The sequence below is a fragment of the Anopheles coluzzii genome, chromosome 3, assembly GCF_943734685.1.
Source record: "Anopheles coluzzii chromosome 3, AcolN3, whole genome shotgun sequence".
NCBI classification, from domain to species: Eukaryota; Metazoa; Arthropoda; class Insecta; order Diptera; family Culicidae; genus Anopheles; species Anopheles coluzzii.
The window spans coordinates 91,797,703-91,822,790 of NC_064671.1; the positions used below are offsets into that span (position 1 = coordinate 91,797,703).

General features: G+C 47.5%; 1 protein-coding gene across 9 annotated transcripts in view; it reads left to right on the forward strand.

The window, feature by feature from the left end:
• LOC120958834 (protein 4.1 homolog) overlaps nucleotides 1–25,088 on the forward strand; it is a 42,212-nt gene that overhangs the window by 13,863 nt on the left and 3,261 nt on the right. For 3 of the 9 annotated variants that reach the window (XR_005752093.2, XR_005752096.2, XR_005752095.2), the window contains exons 3-16: nucleotides 14,576–14,901; nucleotides 14,985–15,430; nucleotides 15,509–15,661; nucleotides 15,736–16,094; nucleotides 16,155–16,312; nucleotides 16,977–17,075; nucleotides 17,687–17,774; nucleotides 17,837–17,907; nucleotides 18,790–21,627; nucleotides 22,613–22,834; nucleotides 23,106–23,219; nucleotides 23,371–23,535; nucleotides 23,606–23,716; nucleotides 24,530–24,801. Coding sequence is in view for 2 of the 9 variants with exons in the window: in XM_040381870.2 (XP_040237804.2) it covers nucleotides 14,761–14,901; nucleotides 14,985–15,430; nucleotides 15,509–15,661; nucleotides 15,736–16,094; nucleotides 16,155–16,312; nucleotides 16,977–17,075; nucleotides 17,687–17,774; nucleotides 17,837–17,907; nucleotides 18,790–21,627; nucleotides 22,613–22,834; nucleotides 23,106–23,219; nucleotides 23,371–23,535; nucleotides 23,606–23,716 (4,965 nt within the window). In the remaining 7 variants the exon portion in view is untranslated. The remainder of the gene's footprint in view (nucleotides 1–14,575; nucleotides 14,902–14,984; nucleotides 15,431–15,508; nucleotides 15,662–15,735; nucleotides 16,095–16,154; nucleotides 16,313–16,976; nucleotides 17,076–17,686; nucleotides 17,775–17,836; nucleotides 17,908–18,789; nucleotides 21,628–22,612; nucleotides 22,835–23,105; nucleotides 23,220–23,370; nucleotides 23,536–23,605; nucleotides 23,717–24,529; nucleotides 24,802–25,088) is intronic. The other 6 variants (XR_005752094.2, XR_005752099.2, XR_005752097.2 and 3 more) reach the window with 6 other exon arrangements.

Here is a 25,088-nt window from a genome sequence, read left to right on the forward strand (position 1 = left end):
CAGCTAAAGTGTGCCAGTGGTAACAGCAGCAGCACACGAGAAATGGGTTGGTGGGAGGGTGGTTGGCGTGTCACTGACACACTGACTTATTGCTTCTATTAATAGCGGTACGTCATCACTTTGGCCGTTGGGAAGAGTTAACCTCACTTTCAACCCGATCCGTCACGACCATCTCCCACTTTCAACACCGAATTAGTGGGGAATGGTTAGAATTCCTTTTTTCGGTCGTTGGATGTCAATTGCCACCCGTGCACGACGAGACACGGGCCGCTTGGTCGGGTGAAGATGTCACGAATTGCCCTGAGGCATGATACACAGTCCTAAACGCATATACGTTCCAGCGCATGTTTTGCCTGGCGATGTGCCGGGATCGTTAGTCTGCTGGAGTGGAACTACTTGAAATTGATTTGAAGCGAATGCAACTTCTGTTAGCCAAGCTCCATATCCTAATTGCCGATTTTCGCTTCTCACCCGAGCCTGTGCTCGATACAAAAGGGAAACATTGAACAGCAGACCTCGGGTCCTGGGTGTGTCCACTTGAGAAATTGTAGCAAGCCACTGAACGCTCAACATCGTCGGAAGGGAAGTAAAAATAACGCACACGACGCACACAGAACAGAACTGTGTTTTTATTGGGATATAGACCCCACCGTACGTATGCAATTGCCTCCGCCGGGTTATAGTGCGGAAGGTCGTTTCCTGGGGTGACCACCAGCACAGGAAGGGTCTGCCAGAATATCTTCAACTCTTCTCTAACCTCTCTCCGAGACCTTGGCCTGAAGCAACCACCGGGCACGATCGGCGGATATCGTTGGGTTTTTTTTTTTCGGGGGTTTCGGGTTTGGTTGGTGAAGGTCCCGTCAACGCCGCATGACATCATATGCCGTGTTCGGCCGAGGTCAGCTGCGCACTGCAAATGTGAAGCGTTTATTATTCTAAACTCTGCCGTCATTTAGGGCGGCAAAAGACCGTTTATTTTCATATAAAACAGACGGCCGTGTCTTGGTGCGACAATAAACTTTCTAGATTAGCGTAGGAATCGTAGTAGCGCTTCGTTTTCGTCTTTGTTGGCCGTTTCTTTGACTTTATGTTATATTAAAGTCATAAACTCTTCATATTCGTTGAAAACTGAACGGAATAAGGACGTCATATTTGTGGATCCAGATTTGATTCGAACCTGCGACCTGCGCTATCGCAAGCCGACCGTTTGGCACGGCACTACGAATGCACTGGATCATAGTGACCGTGAAAAATGGTACAGTATCTTCATGGGTATTTACTTTATGATTGCTTTCATCCCTTCAAATGAGCTCTCATTCATCTTGTTTCCGTTGAGCAAGTGCACGGGACACACTTATTTAACCGCTTACTCATCAACAATCAAGGGTAAAGATATCCAACCCAATCAGCCCTTTACTCCCGCCGATTTCCCGCCGAGGAAAGCGTGCCGATGCTGCCGTGGCGACCAAAGCACGCCCGCTAATAGCAAAGATGGTTTGTTTTGTTTTCTAACCGCGTATCGAACGGGTAAAAATAGTTGGACGCTGTTGTGTTATTGTTGAATGGGACGAACGTTTATCTGTTTTCGTCTTCGCTATTCCTGTAGCAGAGGGAAGAAATCTTGGTTCGTTTGCCTTTTTCGGGGGATGGGTGATTAATCGGTTGGTTGTTTTTGTCCCACTGTCGAAGCTCCCATCTAATCCACTGTCATTTCCAAGAATGCAATCACGCCGTGAAAGTGGGCCAAATATGGGCGAGAAAGGGAAGAAGGACGGTTGTGTGCCTGTGGCCCGATGCTCAATCGGAAGCTGATCCCTCTCTCTCTCTCTATGGCTTTAGGGATGTAATCTCGGCGTCACATTCCTCGAGCGTTTGCGCTTCGATTGCAATAAATTACGCCGAGAGCGATCGACTTCAATCCTACACCCCGAGGGGAAATTGAGTGAAATTTGGAGGAAAAGGATGGCCCCAGAGCGGAGACTAATTAATCAGTTGACCGGCCCACGAGTTTCTTATCATGCTCTATTCAAACCACGATTGTTTGATAACCCGTACCGCCACCAACGTTGATTCCTTCTGAGGCGTGTGGTTTGTGATTCGTTGGAGGCCATCTCTCCCCTCGGCGCAGTACCCCCACGACGGCAATCGATGTGTCATCGTTGTGTTCTAATCATAGTGTTCAATTCACACACACACACATTGCTGCTCGTTGTCGTGTTTGGTGAATGATGTATGGCAAGCAAACGGACGCCTCAATATGCAAGATTGTTTATTATTCCCATTCCACTTCTTTCCCCCACTGCCACGCTGTCTGTGGAGGGTTTGAAGTTTTGCTTCAAGGTCCCACAAACATGTATTCGAGCAACGGGTCTCGCGCGACCAAGAGACACCGCAGAAAACGCATAAAAATCGTGCGCGCATCATCTGAAATCTTTGCACATGGTTGGTCGGTCGGTCGGTCGGTGTGTGTTGTCCCCAGCGTTGGACCTCATCATCACCCCTATAAATATACCCATTTCCATACAAACACAAGCACACGAAAGACTGGCCGCCGAGGGCATACCGTGGGGCTCAGAAAAAAAGGAAGGAGAAATTTCTAAATTTGTTTCTGCCGATGAGAATTCGTGAGCTCGCTGCTCTGTGGCGTTCCTTTGCCCGTGTGATGGATATTTTAACCTCCGTCGTGCACAATTTGTGAAGGATTTTGTCGCTGTCGAAATAAACAAAAAAGCAATACACACCCCAAATCGATACGAATTTGTAAATACCGCAATATAAACGTCCCCGTGGTTCTAGCAGGCGTCGTCGGATCTGGTTGAGCCTGTCAAACAATCCGTCAACCCGCGGGCAGCCACAGCCGCCCCCCGCCCCTTGGGTAACGAATCACAGTCGGAAAAGGGAGCTCTGGAGTTCGATCGATCCGCAACCACCACCCTGCGGGCGGAGGGAGCTGTCAAAACCCCTTTTTCAATGCCACAAACAACCGACCCCGACGCACGCTAAAGCAACAAGCAGAAGCAGCAGCGTTCGCCGCCGTGTTCCGTTTTTCATGCTGCGTTGTTGCGTGCTAACTATCGCTCCCTCTCTCCACGAAAGCTCTCCAGGGCGCGGGCTTGGGATGTGTACCTTCCAGTGACCCACATTCGCCACAACCTCCCAACACCAAGAACATCTCGCAAGCCCCCACTGTGTGCGTGTGTGCGACGACCTACTTTCACTCCACAAACACACACACAGATATCGAGCAAAGGGAGAGCGAGCCCGTCGATAATGCAAAATCCCGGCAACAGACCCCGTGTGTGCGAGTGTGTGTGTGAGCCTTCCCTTTTTTGTCCGGGAGAGGTCTGTGTTTGTCTCTGACACCAGTTCCTTCAGTTCAGGGTTTGAGTTCTGCTGCCCACCAGCTACTGCTAGTGTGCCAGGGGGTGTGGTCTTTAAGAAGTTGGTGGGGATGCCCTTTCCTCGCTCGTGGAGAAGCTTTCTTTTTTCGCGATTTCTTGCTAGGCAGGGATGTAGTATGTAAACCTTTGTTTTGGTGGTGTTGTTGTTTTTGGTCGCTTCACGCAGTGGTTTTTATTGGCGGGAAACTTTCTTTCTTCCTGCCTTTTCTGCTACAGAAGCACCACCCAGAGTAGCAAAAATGCCTATGGTGTGACTGTGTTTCTCGTACGGCGATAACAACGCGCCTAAAGCAGCGCACGTTAATGTCTATCCCTCGTGTGGAGCTCGTTTCTGGTGTGTTCGTTCGTTGGTTCTTCCTTTTTACGGGAAGTTTTGCAGGATTCACAATGTTGCGGACAACGGTGAAAGGGAAGGTTGAGGTAGTTTTATGGGTGTTTTCTTCGGTTGAGGAGTAGAATTTATTATTTATTCACCCGGTGGCAAGATTCGCAAAACACAAACGACCACAAGCGAGCTGGAATTCTTCGCCCGTCGATAGAGTATAGTTGGGTCTTCCTTATTTTGGAGGATTAACGATTTTTTTTGTGTGCTGTGTTGCTGTTGTTCGGGATAAAGCTTGGTCAATCACGTACATGTCGGATAGGGTTTTGAAGGTCTTCCAGTTAACCGGTTCGTGTGATGTTTTATGCGATTAAACCGGTGCCGGAAGGATACGAGGAATTTGAAGATGTATTTCTCAGAATATCCTAAAGAGTTTCCCAAACGAATATAAATCTTTTGCGGGCAATTCGTGCGGAAAAAAGGTTAGGTATCGGGTTGAATAGCTTTGAAGAACACATGCTGTGCATTTGGAATACTGCTATTCCTTCAGTTTCTCTGCTTGATTTGGATGGCATGAGATCTTCAAAATAACCTTAGAAACTTCAAAAAAATTGTAATAGATATGGGAACTCATTGAAAGACACTAAACCGGTCGATCTTCTCTTGAGTAATCTTCAAACACTCAGTACAAACTGAATGTTCATGAATGCCTTCAAAGTAATCCCACACAACCAAACATTCCATTTGATTTGTAGATTGTGAAGATTCAAGAAGGAAGCTTGTGCCTCTGAAACTCAATTACCGCCTCTGTAGTACTCTGTCTAAGATAGTAGTTTTTTATACCCTAGCTATAAGTCGGGGGGTTACTGATGAACTGCCGAGCAGAAAGTGACAGAGCGCACGAAAAGAAAATAAAACTTTTTAAACCATCAAACGCGTACGTACGACCGGGAGTAGTACCACCGTATGTAATCAACAGCAAAGCAAAGCTCAGAAGCTCGCGAGCGCTTTACTTTAAGGTGCGAACTTCCTGGGCAAACAGACGCCGTAGTAGTGGAGCCACAGAGCCACTCGAGAGAATGTTGGTGCTGGTGCCAAATTGAAGTTAACTTCCCATTAGAGACGCAGTAGCAGCAGGAGTAGCAGCCCTCCGGCGATGGTCGTCGTAGTGGTGTGGTGCAGAGGCGTCATGAAGGCACCACGCTCTTCCCTCTCTGTCTCTTTCAGGAACGGAATTGGAAGTTCAATTTGGCGCCAGAGTGGTTTTCTTATCTTACCTTCGGCGCGTAATTAGAGTTGAAGTGTTGTTTCATTTCGTTTGTGTTTGCTATTTTGTTTCGATTTTCCTCTTCTTACAGTTTCTGCTAGAAGCAAGCACGCAACTTTCGTACGCTAGTTTGTGTGCGTTGGGTTCCGATTAAGATCCTCCCGAACACATGGAGGTTAGTGGATAGCGGTCATAATATTATGGGCACACGTACTTGAGAGAACTGGCTTCCACAGTAACTATTGATTTTTGTCCTTCTTCGCTGGAGGATACGTCTAAAAGATTGCTTGCTATTGCCAAAAAAACATTACATGGATTTACTTCAACTTGAAATTTGGATCTTTGCCAACCACCATGAAGACTTCTTTACTTCCCCGTTGCTTTCTGAAATCCTATTCCAAGATCTTCTGGAAAACGAAAAATTGTTTGTGAAGGTAGGGTTTCCTCCAAGTGATTCTTCCATAAAAAGAAACTTCCTTCTTAGGCGTTGGATATTCTTTCCCATAAACAAACACCCGCGCCTAAGAGCACTGCTCAGCAACAAGCTCTTCCTGCCCTGGATGGAAGGTGTATCATTACCCAAAGTACATGCACCCACACAGCCGTGTTGGAACCGGGGATCGTTTCTCGTTGGGCGTTGCGCTGCATCGTCGACGCTTTATGAGATAACCCGTTGGCGTCGGTATTGCATCTTCTGAACTGCAATTACCGCCTGTGTGTGTGTTTAGTGTTTCGTGGAAAGTGGATGGATGGACGTGAGGCTTAAGCGTGTCTTCGAAACAGAAAAAAGAAAGAAACAAATCTCACTTTTAAACTCATCCACCCTCATAAGACACCCTTCCCCAACCACAAACGGATGAGAGGATTGGTTCGTAAACAAAACGTCGGTAAATAACAACACTACAGTGTAGGGGCGGCGGCTTGGACCTGTGGGCTGCTGGTCGCCCTTCTTCTTTTCCATTACCGGCCTCCTTGCTGAGTGTGTGTGTGTTGTGATGGTTGATTTTTGTTTACTATATTCCGGATCCCACCCCCGGCAGCCGGTCGATCGATCGGATTACGCGAGCGCGCTCACGCTCCTCGTGCTGCGCCCCCGGGCTTACGCGTCTGATGCAAAATGCATCGTTTATAGAAGGCGGCTAAGTTGTGCAATCGCTCACGGTACCAGACACACACACACATGGAGGACGATGACCCTTTTGCCTTCTTGAAGAGCACGTGAGAAGTAATGCGTGTAGGCTGGACGTTTGGACGCCGATCAGAAGTATTTTAGGATGGTTTGAGTTGGCACGTGAAACTGTTTCTTTAGTAATTGTTAAATTTTATGTGTAATATTGAGCCATTATACAGTAGTTTGATCGTCATATGTGTTATATTTTTAAATCACAAAAGAAACATCTAAAATACTTGCTAATTCTTGCAAGATTAAAGTCACTACATAACAAGTCATCCCGGGATCCTAGCTAATCCTCTGCTCCATGGTGCGTGTAACACACGTTTCTGCACAATAAATAATTAAACTTTTCTGCACTGAACATCCCCAAATAATCCCACCCACTAGTTGCAAACAGTCGTACACAGAAAGGCGGAATTATAAACAGTTCTTTCGCAGTTCCCGCTTATCGCTCCACAACAAGTACCTTCCATCGTCCTTTCGAGTCTACTTCAGTGTAGTTTGAAAAGCCCTCTTTCGCCTTTCCTTGGCACGTTGAGCTACTCATGTCTGCATGTGTTTTTTGTTTCTTTCTTTTTAATTAAACATACACGACGCGTGCCAACATGAACAATACTTCTCTTCCTCCGCATCGCGTTGAAAAACTTGTCGCACTACACTTACACACCGAGACGACTCGACAAGAGACCGATTACCGGGCAGCAATGCTCGTGTGTGCTGCCAGCCAGCCCTCTCCTGGCTGATGATGATTTATGCATCCGATGTTTGCCAATCTTTGCCAACTCTCTCACAGCAGGGGCTTATGGGTTCTTAGAGCAGGAAGAGGAGGCACGAGATATGGGATGGGAGCTGATTGTTGCACCGACGTCCACAGTATGTTGAGGATTTAAAATTGTCCAATCCAGACACAATTGCGTGGGCCGCCGCCGCCCCATGGCTTTGCGTTGGAGGAGGTAGCATCTCCGGCGCGCCCCACACGACACGACGCCCGGAACACAGTCAGTCGAATTTGGCACGGGTCGTTCCGCGTCGCCTCGGCGATCCGTTGGCGTTGGAGAATTTAATTTTCTGTCTGATGAAGCAATGAATTAACTTTCACTTTCGTATGAATGTTTCTGTTCTTGCGGGGCCACGGAGCAGGAGCACGCCGGTTTGTGGGGATTTACGCCGGATCAAAGCACGTATAAATGGTAAATATTTAATCATGTCGAACTCTGCTGTTTTGAGGTGCGAGGTCCTACTGAAATATTGGAAAATAAGCGGAGACGCACATTCGGGCATATTGGAATGAGAGCATAAGTATGATATGGCTGGCGGCCAAAAAACTCCTCCGAACGGTATCCCTATTGAAGAGAAAAGGGAGAAGTCTCGGCTGTTTCCTGTGCCGGGAGTCGATTCCAAAGCCTTCCGGAGGATTAGCGGTTAAGCGGGTGTTGGCAATGCGTTTCCTGACAGTGTCAAAATTGGAATCCACCCTGACCAAACTACTCCCCAACAGGGCCCGACCAGTATAGGGTGTATTATTGGAAGTTGGGGAACGTGCTACTGGTCGTCGTCGTCGTCGTCGTCGTAGTCGATCGCATTATGTGTTCCCCGGCGGCAACTGACGGCTGGCGCAATGACGATAATGGATCGTTTTAGCATTGGAGCGTGTCGGATTTAACATGGTAAATTAAATTATCGCCACCCGCCAGAAGGACCACCGCTTTTGGGGCGTTTTGTGAATTGTGGAGCGGAAAGCTGGATTGAGCAAAGCGAAACGATCCATTGAAACGGTTTTGGAACGGGCGAAAGCGTAAGCGCAGGTCTTATTAAATCAATTAGATCCTCCCCCCGGTGAGTGCTGTGGCGTTTTTGGAAATACATTAAGCAACTTGTGCTGCATCCTCGTTGCAAACAGTGCCAGTAAAGGTCGGCGGAAATCGGAGTGTAATTAAAAGAGCTGTAATTCAAATTACAATAACTTCATCAACTTCTACCGTGTACCGTAGTTTGTACTGTGGCAATGTCCGCAAGGGTTGGCGTCTTTTATGATCAAATCAGCAAATATACAATCGGTCTAAATTATGCACTCACTTGCTCCACACTTTTCAAGTAGTTTTGATTTAAACGACCTTCATACTTTGACCAGCAGCAAATCAGCATGACGATGCATGGGGAGCAAAGGTGATTGCGCTGGTCATAAAAAGTCAATTGAAGGTGTATTGCCGCTACAAGAAGGACAAGTAACCTTAATTTAATTCTTGCATCTTGTTAGGAGTGCCAACTTGTGGTAAGAAATGATGATGTTTGGATGCATTTATTTTATTATATTTTGTCATATTAAAGTGTTATTTCCACATCACATGAAGAGCTAATTTTATACCACAAGAACGAAGGCCGATGAGACGCCATTTAAGAAAAGGTCACCAAAATGGCTTAATGCTTTTGTGAACATTTTATATTTTTGGACACTTCTTTTATCTCAACCAGCGACATTTTTTATCTGGTTACCGTTTTTTGTCGAGGTTCAAACTTTGTTGCCGAAAGTGACCCGAAAAGGGCATATTGTCCATTTTCGTCTCTATGATCGCGCCGGACGACTGGCTACCCCCTTTGTTGATACTAGTATACCACACAACACGTCACTTTTGCCAATGTTAGGCTAAACTCACACTCTGCACGATATATATGAAACCCAAACCGACCATCCTCATCATCATCATCCTGTCCCTTCCGTTCCCAATCCTGTCCCCCGCGTGCCAAGGGTGGTCATAAACTTGATCCAGCCAACCGATGGTGGTGCGAGTGGTTAGAACACGCACTCTGTCTCCTGTGTTTGGACGATGTCACGCGAAACACGTCCTTACCGGTGGTTTGGGGAGTAGTAGTGGGCTTGGGTGATGGGTTTGACGTTTAGGCACAGGCACACGCAATGACACAGGACGATGCTTGTGCGTTTCTGTGTTTGTGTGTGGCGCTGGGTCGATGGACAGAGGGCGTGTGTAAAGTATGGCCACCTTCAAAGCCGCAATCTGCGACGACGATCCCCGGGGCTCGTATCGAGACAACACACACACACCCGGGGCCCGGTGCGGCTTTCGAGTGCAACTGTCTGTTTGGTCGATAATTTTTGGATTATTATCGATTTTGTTTCGCTTTGGCTTTGGGTTGGGTCGCTTTCAACAGAGGCGGGGTGAGCTGTGTGTCTGTATAGAAAGTCGTTAGAGCGATGCGTAAATGATACTCTCTGCTTCGATAATGTTTGCAGCTAGTTGGTATTGATGATCCTAATAGGGGCGATAATAATGTGTAGAGGGACAATTTTGATTTCAATGATTGAAATGAATGCAGATACTACAATTGTATCTTACACAAAAGTCTTAGAAGAACATATTTTCTGCTTTATTGTAGATTACTTCTCGATTCAACTTCAAGAATTGCTCATGCTGATAGAGATTACATTATTATGCGACAAAATCTTGTAACAAGGGCCTAAAAAGGCCCACACCAAACCTTATTAAGCGTAATGTGTTATGCATAATGCATAACTTTAGGCGGTTTGCCACGTGGATTGCATAATGTTAGTTGGAAATATGGTAATTTAGGGAAGGCGAATTCGGCTACCTTTAGGCCTTTTTGTCTTTCTTCTAGACGACATACACTTCATTAGCTACCGAGGAAGATTCGAGGAACAATCAGTGATTGATACAGAACGTGCAAATATGCTTTGGCGTGTAAAGCTAACGAACTTCCCGTACCTCGATCGAACGATGAATCCAACAACGGTCCGCCACTTCCTGAGTGTTGTGTGTCGGTGTGTGCCTTGTGTTCTGCTCTAATGAAGAAGGTCACCAAAAGACCAACTTTCCCATTTCTCTTTCTTGTTGTTCCCGTTATTACATAGCGTTAAGGACCGGACAAACCAACAAGAATCACGAATTCCGGTGTGTTATTCTACGTGATTGTTCGTGCATAGACAGGACGGTATGTTTGTTATCTTTGTTTGTATCTGGTGTGACAGGTAGACAAAGCAGAGCGGTCCCCTCCTGCCCTGTTTTGACAGCTTGAACTCGGACCTTTCTCAACGCACGTTGCACAGAAAAAAAGCAGATAAAATTAAGCTGAGTTTAATAATTCTAAGCAACAGATAGCAAATGGCACATGGTGCGTAACTTCTTGTGTGCTTGGTGGAGCTTTCGAGACACTCCTGATCGTGCAATAATTATGGCTACACATGGCATGTATGTTTGTGAATCAAACCCGTCCATCGCAATCGTTGGATGTTATCAACGTTTCGGGGGAAAAAAGGTTCGCATACTCCAAGGGTCCACGATGCACGATGCTTGCTTTTAGTGAACAGGGGGCGAGGGTACGAGTCTCCCAAAAACCGAGATAACATGCCATGTTTATGAATCATAAATGGTAACGTTCGAAAATTTTCGCTTTCGTTTTGGAGGGATTTTTTTGCTCTTCATTTTGCTGGTATTACTGTCCAGATATGAGAGAACGGAACCCCACGCACATATACTTCCTTCCTTCACCGTGTCAGTGCAACGCTGTGTGTGTATGTAAAAAGAAGAGCGAGAAGAACTGGACATAAAAATTGACGTCAAATAGGCATAAATTATGTTTCCCTCGCTTTTTTTTGTGGTGGGCGTTCTACGCTCTCTTTACGATCGATTGGCAATCTTCTGTACGAGGCTAAAGAAATATTTGCCTCGATCGTCATCGAGAATGGACGGCAGCGTGGTAGAAAGTACCATAAATGATAAATAAATAAACCATAATATGGGAAATTTCATTCGTTAAAGCTCCCTCCAACCAAAAAGTGACCTTCAGTGTGTGGTGAGGCAAGTTTTTGGATGAAATAATTTTCCAAAAACGTTTATCGATGTTTTTTATTTACTTTCAACTGCTGCATCAACATTGAACCTGGACAGCGAACAACAACGCAAAGTTACAACATAATTAGTCACCCTCCCGAGGGCTTACTACGCCAGAAGTTTGGCTCCATTATCGTAAAACAATGTTTGTGTTTCATTAGGGATCGACTAATTTACTTGCCTGCCCCTCTCACGCAAGTTCGTCTGTTGTGTTGGGCGTTTAATGTCAGTTTTCATTAACATTCGCTATGGCTTTGTTCTCCAGCTTTCATCAGTCAGAACTATTGAATTTGTTACCTGGTTTACGGTATTCAGTGCAATATTGAAATATTCTATCAATCCAGTTTTGCAATTTGAGAGGACTGTTTTGGTGATTGCAACACTCTGTCCCACAACGCTACCTGGGTGTGGTCTTTATCGCGACAATTTATGAGCATACGCAATACACCCTTTGCAGTAGCGCAAACAGCAGCAGTGTGCTAGTCAGTTGCTGTATTTCTCTTTTATTTCTTTCGCTGTATCGTACGGCACAGAATACATTGTGGTACCTCAACGATCGACGCTTGGAAAATCACCCAACACCACACGTAGGGAAAAACTATCTCCGATGACGAGTGAAAGCAAACTGTAGGCTAGCGGCGTGTTGGGTGGATCGTTAAACGTTGCTGCTAGCCCGGGGAAAATTGGCGCCGCCTCCTCCACGCACGCCCGTCTGTCTCTGTCGAATGAGTTCAGTCGGTTGGTGGTTGGCTGGTGAAAAAGATATGTGTTGTATAAGGCCGCCCAAACAATGGTGTGCACATCTTCTCATGTCGAATAAAACGTTGTTGAAGTCGCACGTTGGGGGCTGAATTGAGCAAAAGTAGGAAGCCAAAATGCGCACAATAAATGTGTCAGCTACTACCAAATGTGGGCTTGGGGTGAAAGGTGCACACAGAAGAAGCGTATTATTGTTGGCGTGTGGGATGATGCACGATGTTTCGTGAGGGCAGGAGAAGAGCTGAGACATCAAGATATGATCGGCAGCGAAAGTCAAGACACAAAGAAACCAAAAAATAACAACATCTCGCTACAAATCAATCAGTTTATCAGCTTTTGAGGTGCAGTTTTGTCCAGGTAAATATATACAATCTGTTCATCAGAGTTGTTAGTTGATTTAATTTATTTAATTTAAATCACTCCAAAAAGCTGTCGAAACAAATAGTCGAAAGGAGGAAGTGAACTTTCTCCTCTTGAACCAGTAAAACCCCCATGAATCGTCAAGCAAACGCGTGTTTTTTTGCATTATGTTTCAAACAACATCACCATGCTCAATTGAGCGTCTTAAAATCCTTTTCCTTTTGCAAATAAACGGCAATATGAGCTCATCGTTCTAAATATAGCATCATCAGCATCATCATCCCCATGCACTGATTGCAGAAAAAGCGCAAGTTGCAGTGGGGGAGAGAGATTGCCTCACGCTCGGCAATAATCGCCCGCCCGCCTGTGCTCTGTGAATCAAAACAAAACAATCAGCGAAAGTATTTCTTGCGTAGCTTCAGCTGCTGCTAGCCTCTTTCTTCACTTCCAATCCGACGGGTTACGAGTCGAGAAAAGAGCCGCGAAGAATCAACCGCGATGGAAATAATCTTTCTGCCCGGATTCCCCGGTTGAACGGTTTAGCGATAAGACCTCTTAACGTCTTATCCCATTGCTTTTGGCGTTCCACAGAGTTCCGTGTTAAGCCTCTCTCGCTCTGTCTCGCGATCGTATTCGATCACTTGTCTCTCGGTACGACGTACGCGCATCAATCGCCAGCCGGCGTGTGATGGCTTTCCGATACGCGCTGTCCTTCGTATCGGCGCTGACCCTGATAAGATAAGAGCGTTATCGAACCAAGGGCGGAAATCGGGACCACTCCTCATGGGCTCTCAGAGGAGATGTTCCGACCGTTCCAAACCTGCACAGGAACACCGGTAGAAAGTGCAACACCACAGTGTGCTGCACCGATAAAACGATGTGTATTCCCCTTGTGCCATTGACATGGTTTCGTTTTCAAGGGAATCAGTGCCTCCTGTCCGGTGATTAACTTTGACCGTGTGTGGTTCGTGGAATGTCATCACGATATTGGAGCAAGTCAAAATGAACATTGTTTTTGCCTTGAAACTGCAGCCAGAGATTCTTATTGAGGTTTTAACACGCTCAGTGTCTGACCAGGCTGATGATCGAGTGGATAGAGGCGTTGTATCACACACAGCCGGATGTGTATGGAATCTCATTTGAAATGTAACAAGAAGAACCTCCTCTTGCCGCCATCGATGTTTGTTTACTGCCCAAAGTGATGATACAAATACAAAATCAAAAACTTCAACTCACCAACACCCTCTTTGTGTGATGCCACATCAAAGATTCTTATCACTGTTTGGCGGCTTTGTTGTTATGTGGACTTCTGTTGTTTGTCGTGTCCTGCTTGTTTCTTCTCCCTCACGAAACAGAGCAAATGCAGCTCGATTTTGACATATGACCATGATTTATCTGAACCAGCGGAATGTTGCCTTAATCATGCTTCCGCCGCAAACAGCTAACGTCCGAGAATGCACGTCCTCACCCAACCGCCCACCCACAAACTGTCGTCATATCATAAATAATCGCTTCTCCGAGAGCAAAACAACAACATATGAAACACGATCACGCGTTCTTTTTTCGAGACCATTCGTTTGTGGCATGGAAGAAAGCTCGGGAACTCCCTAGTCGTAGAGGCCCCGTGTTTCAGTTGAATCTGTGTCACATAGGATGGAAATGAATCACCGCGGGATTTAATTACTTTTTACACTATCCGATGCGCATTGATTTATGTGATCATTTTAATTAATTTAATGTTAGTTAATGTTCTCCTGCCTGCGATGGTGGTGTTGACGTGGTACATCATTTGCAAGACAAACTAGCGACACAGCATCGTTTAAGTTAATGTGTTGCCCTGCCGGAACGCGATTGCATTCCAATCTCATTAACACCACACCACGCCCTGCGGGAGAGTACTACCAGCGCGCTGCGTGTGTGTGTGTGCATCAACCCGCCCAGACGGCGGCCAGTCTGCTGGATGTGTCCAATTACGCCCGAGCGCTTAGCTAATGTCGCAACGCTCGCCCATTACCTCGGTCGCAAGGTCGAGAGACAGAGGTAGAGAGAGATGTGAAGGTGCGAAAAGGAAGGAAGGATTTTGCTGTCCATCCGAGTGCTGACTTTATCAGGGTGTGTACGGCGGACACCCAAAACATGACAACACACACACCCATACACCAACCAACCGATGATAATATTGGCCGGGCAAAATGCAGATCCTATCAAGCTCTCCTCACTCCTCCAAACAGCGCAGTGTCTCGGGGTCGTAATGATGACGACAAAGTGCCCGGCGACACTGTTAAATACATTAGCGGGGTTGTAGCATCAGGGGAAATGAGGAAGAAACGAGTGCAAGGAAGGGTGGAAGAGACGTATCACCACTTCGATAATGGTTGCAATTAAATTTCATTTTCTTTCTCTTCTCTTCTCTCCGTTTCCGTTTAGCGTAGCGTTCCGTTTGGTCCGGAAGTTGGTGTCCCAGTACACGCGCACGCTCGGCGCTGTGGCCGAGTGACCTATTCGTAACTCTCTGTGTAGTGTTAACCACAACACACACACACCCTATCAGCTAACGTAGCGGGAAAACCCCCCAGTAGCAGTAGAACCTAATTAGAGTATCTGCAGTAACAATGCCGGGCGAGTCAACGAAAGCGGCGGAACCGGCCGCCGCCACCAGTCCCAGCACACCGAAAAAGAAGCCCACCAACTCAAAGGCGGCCCTCGCAAAGGTTACACTGCTCGATGGTTCGATACTGGAGGTGACCATTGATGTAAGTAGCACAATATCCTCACAATTGCTCTGTTAAACTGTGTTGTTAAACGACTCACGTCTTCCTTTCTCTGTGCTCTACAGCGAAAATGCCGCGGCCGGGACCTGCTGAACTCGGTCTGTGCCGGGCTGAACATACTGGAGAAGGATTACTTCGGGCTGACGTACCACACAGCGAACGATCCGCGCACCTGGCTCGATCTCGAGCGTCCGGTGACGAAGTTTTTCCGCTCCGATCCGTGGGACCTTTCGTTCGAGGTGAAGTTCTACCCGCCGGAGCCGGCCCAGCTGCAGGAGGACATCACGCGCTACCATCTGTGTCTGCAGGTGCGCAACGACATCCTGGAGGGCCGGCTGCCCTGCTCGTTCGTAACACACGCCCTGCTCGGCTCGTACCTGGTGCAGTCCGAGCTGGGCGACTACGATCCGGCCGAGATGAAGGATCGGTCCTATCTGAAGGACTTCAAGATCGCCCCGAACCAGACGCCCGAACTGCTGGACAAGGTGATCGATCTTCACAAGACCCACAAGTATGTATTAGAATGTTGCCGCAGAAGCGGAGGATTGGGAAGAATCTAATGAACGTGTTTATTCTTCCTCTTTCCCAGGAGTCAGACGCCAGCGGAAGCTGAGCTACACTATCTTGAGAATGCGAAAAAGCTCGCCATGTACGGTGTCGATCTGCACCCGGCGAAGGATTCCGAAGGTGTCGACATCATGCTCGGCGTCTGTGCCTCCGGTTTGCTCGTGTACAGAGACAAGTAAGTTGGTCGTTGAGATGATTCGCCATCACATTCAATTGCTAATCGTGCACCTTTGTCGACTTCGTTTGCAGACTTCGTATCAATCGGTTCGCCTGGCCGAAGATCCTGAAGATCTCGTACAAGCGCAACAACTTCTACATCAAAATCCGTCCGGGCGAGTTCGAGCAGTACGAGTCGACGATCGGCTTCAAGCTAGAGAACCACCGGGCGGCGAAAAAGCTGTGGAAGGCGTGCGTGGAGCACCACACCTTCTTCCGGCTGATGACGCCGGAACCGCAGCAAAAGTCGGGGCTGTTCCCGCGCCTTGGCTCGAAGTACCGATACTCGGGCCGCACGCACTACGAAACGCGCAAAACGCCCGTCGAGCGTCCGGCGCCCGATTTCAAGCGCAGCTTGACCGGAAAGCGGCTCTCCAGCCGCAGCATGGATGGTTGGTTGTTGGAGTGACCGAGGAAATGCAATGCAATTAATCATCTGGTTTGTTTTCTAGCACTCGCACAGCAGGAAAAGGAACGTGCGGCTGCCAAGGATGCGGGAAAGGACGCAAACAAACGCCACACGATGTCGCATCCGCCGGATCACATCCCGGATCTGGACTCGCCGACGCGCGGTTCCCGCAGCCCGATCAAGAAGGACAAAAAGGAGCGCGTAAGTGTGAGCCAAGGGAGGCCCTTGAAGCATCTTCACTTTCGGCACTAAACTGTGTACCACATACTAATTAAACTAAAGTTGCGAAATAGTTTCATCGCGCGCGCGTACCCACCCTAGTGATGTTTCGTTGTTACGTATCACCTACCCTCTCCTCTCTGTCTATTTCTCTGTCACTATGTAATTTGGCTCGTTCCAACTTCAATTCCCATGCTCCCCCCTGCGCCCGTTATTTCCCTTGTTTCAACGACACTAGTAGAACTCGTGGCCTTGTTTGGATGTTATTGCAAAATTTTTAGATCCAGCTCACAGTTGCTGCTCTCTATCGCTCTCAGTTGTAATAGAAGACGTTTTTCATTCCTAATTTCCACAACACTCATACATGAAAACACACACAGTTCCTCTGATACGATTTTGTTGAAATGATTCAATCGCGTGTTCGATCCCACACGTTTGCCCTACCATTCCTCCTAGAAAACCGTTCATATTAATCTCACTAATCTAACTAACGATACCGTTTGTTACTTTTCTGAACTAAAATTGATTTCATGAATGCGTTGGGCACCCACTAACAAACCACTAACCGATGCGAAATACGATTAACATATGTGTTTTGGGGTGTGTTGGTTGATCGGTTGTTCGGTTGGGCGGCTTCCGCCTACAGCTGAAGCGTGAGTCCAGCACTGGCACCGCGTCCGCCTCGTCGCAGAGCTCCCTCGAGGGAGAGTACGAAACCACATCGCCAAACGTTGTTCCAGCACAGGTTAATAGCTCCATTGACTTACCAAACATACTCCACTTGGATTCCTTTTTGCCGTATTGTTTACTTAGTTGCGTTATTTCGTTTCGTTGTCATATTTCTCAATTTCGCTTCATCGATTGCAATTTTGCAACGTATTGTTATTATGTTTTAAATTTCATATATTTTCTTCACTAGTTTCTGGTATACTTAAACGTATTGTTTGGCATTTTTGTTTCCTCCAACATGTTTTCTCTCTCTCTTATCTACTTGTGTTACAAACACTGATAAAGTTTTCAATACATTTTTTACCAATTTCGCAAACAAGTCTCTATTCCGCTGCATTTTGTTGCAAACGTTGTTTGGTTGGTGTTGTTATTTATGGCACAATTTAGTGTAAAAGCTTTAAACATACAATTCTAACTCATATTTAGATAAATGTTTTTCTTTGAATTATAATGCGCTTTACGGTAGTGTTAGTTTTCTTTTCTACATTTGTTTACTTGATGTTGCACTAATCGCTTTTATCATATTTCTCTATTTACTCAGTTGTGTTTTGCATGATTTCTCTGGCTTTGTATTCTATTCGCTTCCTTTCGCTCATTTTTCCTTTTTTTACCATATTTAAATTACAGAAACCGGCTGGAGGAGTTGCCGTACTGCCAGTTGCCGGCAAGAAGGACAAACCCGAACAAGTTTCCCAGAAAGATGAAGGTCTGAATGGTATGTATTACGGTGCAAAGGTATTCTTGACACATATTTAATAACGAACGTGTTCCTTTTAGGAAACAATGGACAAGCCGAGGCACTGAACTCCTCTGCGGAAGAGGCAACATCTCCCTCCGGCAAACGTAAGGTACGTGGACACTAACTACTTTAAAGAAAACTCTTACCACTCTAGATCTTAAGCACTCGCTGATTGATTGAATCGATCGATACACACCGTTGAACCGTGTTTTGCATCATTATTATGTATCGTAGACAGTTTTTCCATCATCTTCTACTTCAATGTGATTTGATACGATTTCCGACATTATTCAAATCTTTATGGCCCTTTATTCAAAGCGCTCTGTAGTACATTTATTATATCCTTTCTTTTCCATCGTTTTTTTTTTCGAATCAAATGTTTGCTCTCACTGAATAGTAGCGTCGAATGTAATGTTTTTCCCTTTTTTATGCCATTTTTCATATGGCATTTGAGACTGACCTCTTTTGCGTGTTCACGATACGTTCCTCACGTGTGTTTCTCCGTATTTTGTCGGTATTGATGCTGTCTGTGTGTATCTTCACGATAGGTAGAGATTTTGCGTTTTCTTATAGACTGTTAGCGTTAAACTCTTCTCCCATTTGCTGAGCGAAATATCTCCTTTGCGCTATCCTTTCGCCCCAAAAACATACACAATTTCCATAAAGTGATATTAGCCGTTATTAGCCGTTTTTGTGTACCATTTGATTGATTTTATTTTTCTCTTTTATCCCCGTTTTGTTTCTCCTTCTCCCATCCATGTTATTACCGTTCTGTTCTCTACTTGCCGTTTTGATCTGACGAACCCTTCCACACATCCCGACATCCTCTTGATCCATATGTGTTTGTATGTATCTGTTTGTGTGTGTATGTGTGTGGTCGTCATGTACTTCGTTTGTGTTACGTCCATCCCGCCAACTGTGCTGTACTGCCCGCCCGCCCGTCCGCCTCCATCCGTCCGCGTGTTTGTGGTAACGTCTATCGCTTGTGTAGGGTTTCCTGTTTTCCTCCGGCCGCAAGTCGCCGAAGGACAAGAAAGACGCCGGAAAGGAGCAGCCGGCTAAGCTGATGGCCGCCGCGAACGGTGACGGTGGCAGTGCGGGCAAAAAGGACCCGGCCAAGGAAGCGGTTCAGGCGCGGGCCCAAGATACCGCTACGAACAAGACACCGCAAACGACGCCGGAGAAGCCCGGCTTTACCAAACCGTACGAGTACTCGGAAAGCGAACAGGACCCGGCGACGGCGCACAAAAAGAACGTAAAGACGCGCGGCTTCCGGTACGACGAGGCACCGTTGCGCCCGAACGAGGAAAGCGAAGCGCAGCTCAGCCCGAACTCGCAAAGCCGCCGCGCGACCGGGCTGGCGTTCAACTACGCGCCGGGTGAGGATCAGAAGGTGCGCGAGTCGGTGGAGAAGCGTAAAGCGCCGGGATCGCCGGTAGCTGCCACTGCCACCGCTGCCGGTGTCAAGACCGATCAGCTCTCGCCCAAATCGGCTGCACGTGGACTGCCCGGGGAGAGTGAGGCTGAGAAGGGTGTACGCACCAGCGCTCGATCGTACTCGCCCAACAAGGGTAGACAGGCGGTTGATCCACTCGCTTCTGGGGCCGGCACGTTCCGTCCGTTAGACGACACTAGCAGTGCGTTTATTCAGGGCGAGCAGGCTGGTGCTGCTGCTGCGGCAGCCGCTGCAGCCGCCGCCGCCGCTGCCGAACCGGCCAAGAAGAAGGTGAAGATTATGGTGATCATTTCCAAGTTTGATCCCAAAACGAAGAAGGTCGATACGGCGCAGGGTGTGGTGGAGCATTCGACCGGCGTGCTGGACACGAAGACGGGCCAAATTGAGAGCAAGTACGGGCTGATCGATCCGAAGGCCGGCACGGTGGTGAACTTCAACGCTCGCACCGGCCAGAACGAAACGTTCCAGGGCCAGACGGACCCGAAGACGGGCCAGCTGCACATCGTGGGCGGCGTGGTCGACTCGGCTAGCGGCAAGGTAGATGATACGCTCGGCCAGGCCATTATGGTGGTGCCGGACGAGGATTCGGTGGTCGAGATCACGACCATCACCTCCAAGGTGGATCCCAACACGGGCAAAATCGACACAATCAATGGAGAAATTGAGAAGAGTCGCGGTATTCTGAACCACCGTACCGGCATTCTGAGCACCAAGTACGGTGACATTAACCCGCGCACGGGAGAGCTGCGAGCGATCGATCCGAAGACGGGCAAACCATCGCCTGCGGCTGCTGCCGTGCGTCCGGTGACGGTCGATCGTAGCAATGGACAGATTATGGTGGTTGGCGTGACCGACCCGAAGACGAACAAGCTGGACAACAGCCAGGCGCATCTGATCGCGATCGGCAACCAGGTGGATCCGGTGGTGGAGGTAACGTCCGTGCTCGGCAAGCTTGACAAGAAGGGTCTGGTCGATCCGAAAACGATCACGTACGACAAGAGCACGGGTCAGCTGGACACGAAGGACGGCAAAATCAACACCAAGTACGGTCAGCTGGATCTGGTGAAGCAAACGGTCACGTTTGTCGACCCGAAGACGGGCAAGACGGAAACGAAGGAGATCAAGGTGGATCCGGTCAGTGGGCAGGTGTTGCTGAAGAATCAGGTCAACCCGAAGACGGGCAAAACGGACAAAGACTACGGGCGTATCGTGTCGATTCGCATCGTGCACAACCGTATCGATCCGGTGACGGGTAAGCACGTGCCGGCTGCCCCGGTCGAGGACAAAGACATCCGTGTGGATGCCAAAACGAACCAGGTCTGGCTGCCGGATGGTGGTAAGGATCCAAAGACGGGCGAAACGATTTACACTTCGAGCCAGGTCGATCCGAAGACCGGTTTTGTCATCACGATCTACGGCTATCTTAACCCGAAGACGAACGAAATCGAACGACAGGCCAAGATGGACCCGAACATGACGAAGGTGGACCCCACGACGGGTCAGATCTATGCCGCCACCGGCCAGGTCGATGAGGCCACCGGTGAGCCACTGTTCGCCGCGACCCAAATCAACGAAGAGGACGGCGAAATCTACACCAAGGTGGGCCGTATCGATCCGAAATCGGGCCGACTAGTCATCATCAAGATCTTCATCATCACGAAGAAGGACGAGCGGGGCAAACCGGAGGAGCTGGACGTGAGCGCGGTCGATCTGGATCCGGAGACGGGTCACATTCGCAACGTTGCACCGAAGACGCTGTATCTGTACAAGATGCGCGATCCGATCACGGGCGAGACGTACAACGTGGATCCGAACGATCCGCGCATTGCCGGCGCACGAACGACGGTCACGCAAACGATGACGCTGAGCGGTGAGATTGACCCGGCTACCGGGCGCATCAAGTCCGAGTGGGGCCACATCGATCCGAACACGGGCGACATTGATCCAGCGACGGCCATCCGCGATCCGGTCACCGGTAAGCTGATCCTGAACTATGCCGACATTGAACCGAGCCACTTTGGCAAGAATGTAACGGTGACGAAGGAAACGGTACCGATTACGCGCGAGCAGTTCTACGAAGGCATCAAGCACATGGACAGGAAGGCCACGCGCCGGGACTCAGAAAGCTCGGACGACGATATGACCGCCCAGTACGGCAAGGAAAGCATCAAGGAGATCAGCTCGGGTACAGCGGCGGCGGGCAGCAAGTTGAATGCTGCTGCTGCTGCGGCTGCTGCCGGCACGCCAACCGTAGTGAAGACGACAACCAAGCAGGTGATCACGAAGAACGAGGATGGCGTTACGCATAACGTGGAGGAGGAGGTGCAGAATCTGGGCACCGGACAGATCGTGTACTCCACCCAGGAGCACAAGGTAGTGTAATGGTTTCGTTTTCGTTTCACGGGTGTGACAGCAGGAGAAGAGTGTTGCATCGACAGCAGCGCGTAACGGTCGTCTATTGGCACTCACACTCTCACTCACACCTCGTTGGTTGTTTTTTTATAGTTTTGTTGCGTTGTTTTAATGTGATTTTTGTGTTTTGGTGTTGGCTTGTTTTACTTTGATTTCTAACACATTTTTACATTGCATTAATCTGCTTTGGGTATGGTTGTCTGTTGTTTCATGCGTTTTCTAACCGTCGCTCCATTGATATGTGTGTGTTTTCACGTTCGCTTGTCATGTGTTTCGCTTCTATTGCATGATGTTTGTCTGTAGCATGTTCGTCTTTTCTTGTACACTGTTTTCTCTACCATGTTTTCGACTCTTTTTACATTTGCATTTTTATTAGAGAAAATTGCAGTAGTCCTACGTGTTTTACTTTGTGATTTTCGGGGTATATTTCTTCAACTAGATTGGACATTAATCCTTAAAACAATCGTAGTTTGAGCCTTTCAAAATGTAGTTGATTGGTATGTTGTAATGGACATTAGCTTATTGGTATAAGTAAGTATGAAACGTTTAGATAGTGAGAAGACAAAAATAACCAAATTAACAACATCCGGCCAAAAACATATTTGTAATTCGCACATCAAAATAACATTGAAAGGCTTCTTATGAAACCTTCGTAAAAGCGTGTTTCCCGGTTATTGGTGACCCCATGTCCGTTCCACTGTGCACTTTTTCTAGCATCATGCATGAGCCACTTTACACACATTGGGGAATGCTGTATTTGTTTGTTTAATGCATTTGATTTGATTTTTCGTTAACTAATAATTTATTCCTTTTTTTCTGTTTGTGTTGCTGCCACTAAACGCGCGCTTTTGCTCTGAACAATGCGATTCGCGTTCCTTCCATTACGTTATTGTTTGCCCCCTTTCGTTGGCTCATGTTCAAACCAATCCGATGACATGCTGTGCAGGCGGATGCCCCGACCGGTACGGATGCAGGTAAATTTGTGACGGCCACCGCTGTCACGACGCGTACCGCCACCACCCACGAGGATCTGGGCACGAACGCAAAAACGCAACAGCTCGAAGAGAAAACGGTGGCCACCACCACCACCCAGCACGGTGAGCGGCAGGAGCAGCGTGTCATTACGCAGGAAGTCAAAACCACGGCCACGGTGACGAGTGGCGATCAGGTATGGTCGCTTTTCTAACAGAGCTCGCTTTAATTTCGCTCCCCCCCATACACCCATGCGATATGACTTTTATTTACTTATCCTTCTTTTTTATATTTTACATCATTTTCTTTCCCTTGCGTTTTCGTTGTTGTTATGCTTCCAAATATGTGTTGTTATTGCATGAATGCCCTGTTTGCATCCCCCCAACTACTACTTGCACGATGTCTGTTCATCATGAACCCTACTCTCGACACGTTACTGGGCGAATGTGTTGTACGCATCAATGCAGTACGCACGCCGTGACAGTGTCTCATCGTCGAGTTCCGGCGACTCCGGAACACCGATCGATGGCCCCTACGGAGACGAATCGCTGTCGGAAGTGATCTACAACAAGTCCTACACGGTTTGTACAAGCCATATACATTGCATGAATGGGTAGATTAGATTCGGAACACGTGTACATCTCTACAACACTTGAAGAGCTTGTGATGCTTTAATTGAAAAGAAACGGGTCTCTAATTATACATATGACCATTGTTCCGACCTGTTTTTAGGGAGCGGATAACGTTGTCGGTGCCTCACAAATCCCGGAAGGACCGAACGTGGAGCATCGGCGCGTGGTGCTAGATGATCTTGCCGAAGGTGGCACCACTACCCACGGTGAAATCGTATCGTCCCAGACGGTATCCAGCAAAACGCGAACCGTTGAAACAATCACCGTAAGTATTGCTGTGTAGTGTACATTGTACTTTCAGTCGCTATACTAACGTTCGTTTCTAATTTTTTTAGTACAAAACGGAACGGGACGGTGTGGTGGAGACACGCGTCGAGCAAAAGATCACCATCCAGTCTGATGGCGACCCGATCGATCATGACAAAGCCCTTGCTGAAGCAATCCAGGTACGGTATGAAGAAGGTGTCGCTAACGTAAATGGTTAATCAGACAAGATGTTCTAAGAATTTGAATAGAACTAGTAGAAACTTCAGAGGAACATTTGTTGTGCATTGCGCGCCTTTGTTGTGCAATTGTGAAAGAGGTTTTGTTTTGTTATTGGATAAGATTTTCTGTCAGCGGAATGCTCATAAACGTAAGACGTTATCCATACAAAAGCTCATTCGTGATTTAGTACACAGTTTGTATTAGAGCACCGCCTAAGAAGCATGCCGTGGAGCTGCTTAACGATGATGTAGTCTTGGTTTTTGCCAAATTTGTTGATTGAACAGAACCTCTCAACCCAGAATATCGGATTCACTGGGGATTCAAGGTGGGGAGAATCGTAAAGCGTTAGAAGGATCTATAAATGATAGAATACGATCGGGGAAATGCGCCATCTAGATGTCAAGCTGTGTACTAATGTTTTAGGCACGCTTATAATAGGGATAACGTCATGTTTTTAAACCCAAAAGATCTCCTGTTCTAAAACCCTTACTTTCAATCAAATTTAAAGCATCAATGTCGCTACGCCACTGCTTTGTACTTTTACTTTTTTGTCCCTTTTCCAACATTTTATCATTTTTGTTGCGCTTAAATTAAAAAAAAAAAACATTAGCTCACACTGCACAAACACTCCCCTTCTGTCCATTACCCTTAAGGCACCATAATGTAGCTTCAAACAGCGTGTTCACTATGTTCTCTTGTTTATCTATCGTTGCAAACCTTACCGACCCCAACCTCCCAACATCCTCGAACAATTTACGTTCCGCCGGCTGCAGGTTGCTTCACTTAAAATCAATATCAACCCTTTCGATCGCCGGGAAGCAGCCCGCAGATATCTGCTGCACACGAGCCAATCGCCCCTGGCCGCGTTGCGCTCGACGAAGCCACAACTTCCCGGCCCAAGCTCCCCGCAAGGTCGCCCGGAAGGGGGAAAATGAAGCAAGACGGTGTGGAAAAAAGAAACAGGGCTAAAGGGGTCGGGTTGTCAGCTACCCTTACGAACGAACTGAACACCACTGCAAGGCAGCATTTTGAGAGTAGCATTGAGGTTGAGTAGCCATTTTAAATACTGTTTTCTTTCGCGTAATGTTGTGCGTAATGTGGCTGCCTAATGAACGGACTTTTTACAGTTTTCCGTTATCGCTCAAGTGTTTCACTTTTTTGCTAGTGTGAAAGAGAGAGAAACCAAGTCATCCTTCAACATGCGTACTGCTCATGCGACTGAATTGAAAATTTGCTATCAAAAAATGCCGTTTGATTTTCTTGAAGAGCTTCTTACCCTGAGACGCACGAAGCTCTTCAATGCTCATTCCCATTGGAAGATCATCCCAATTC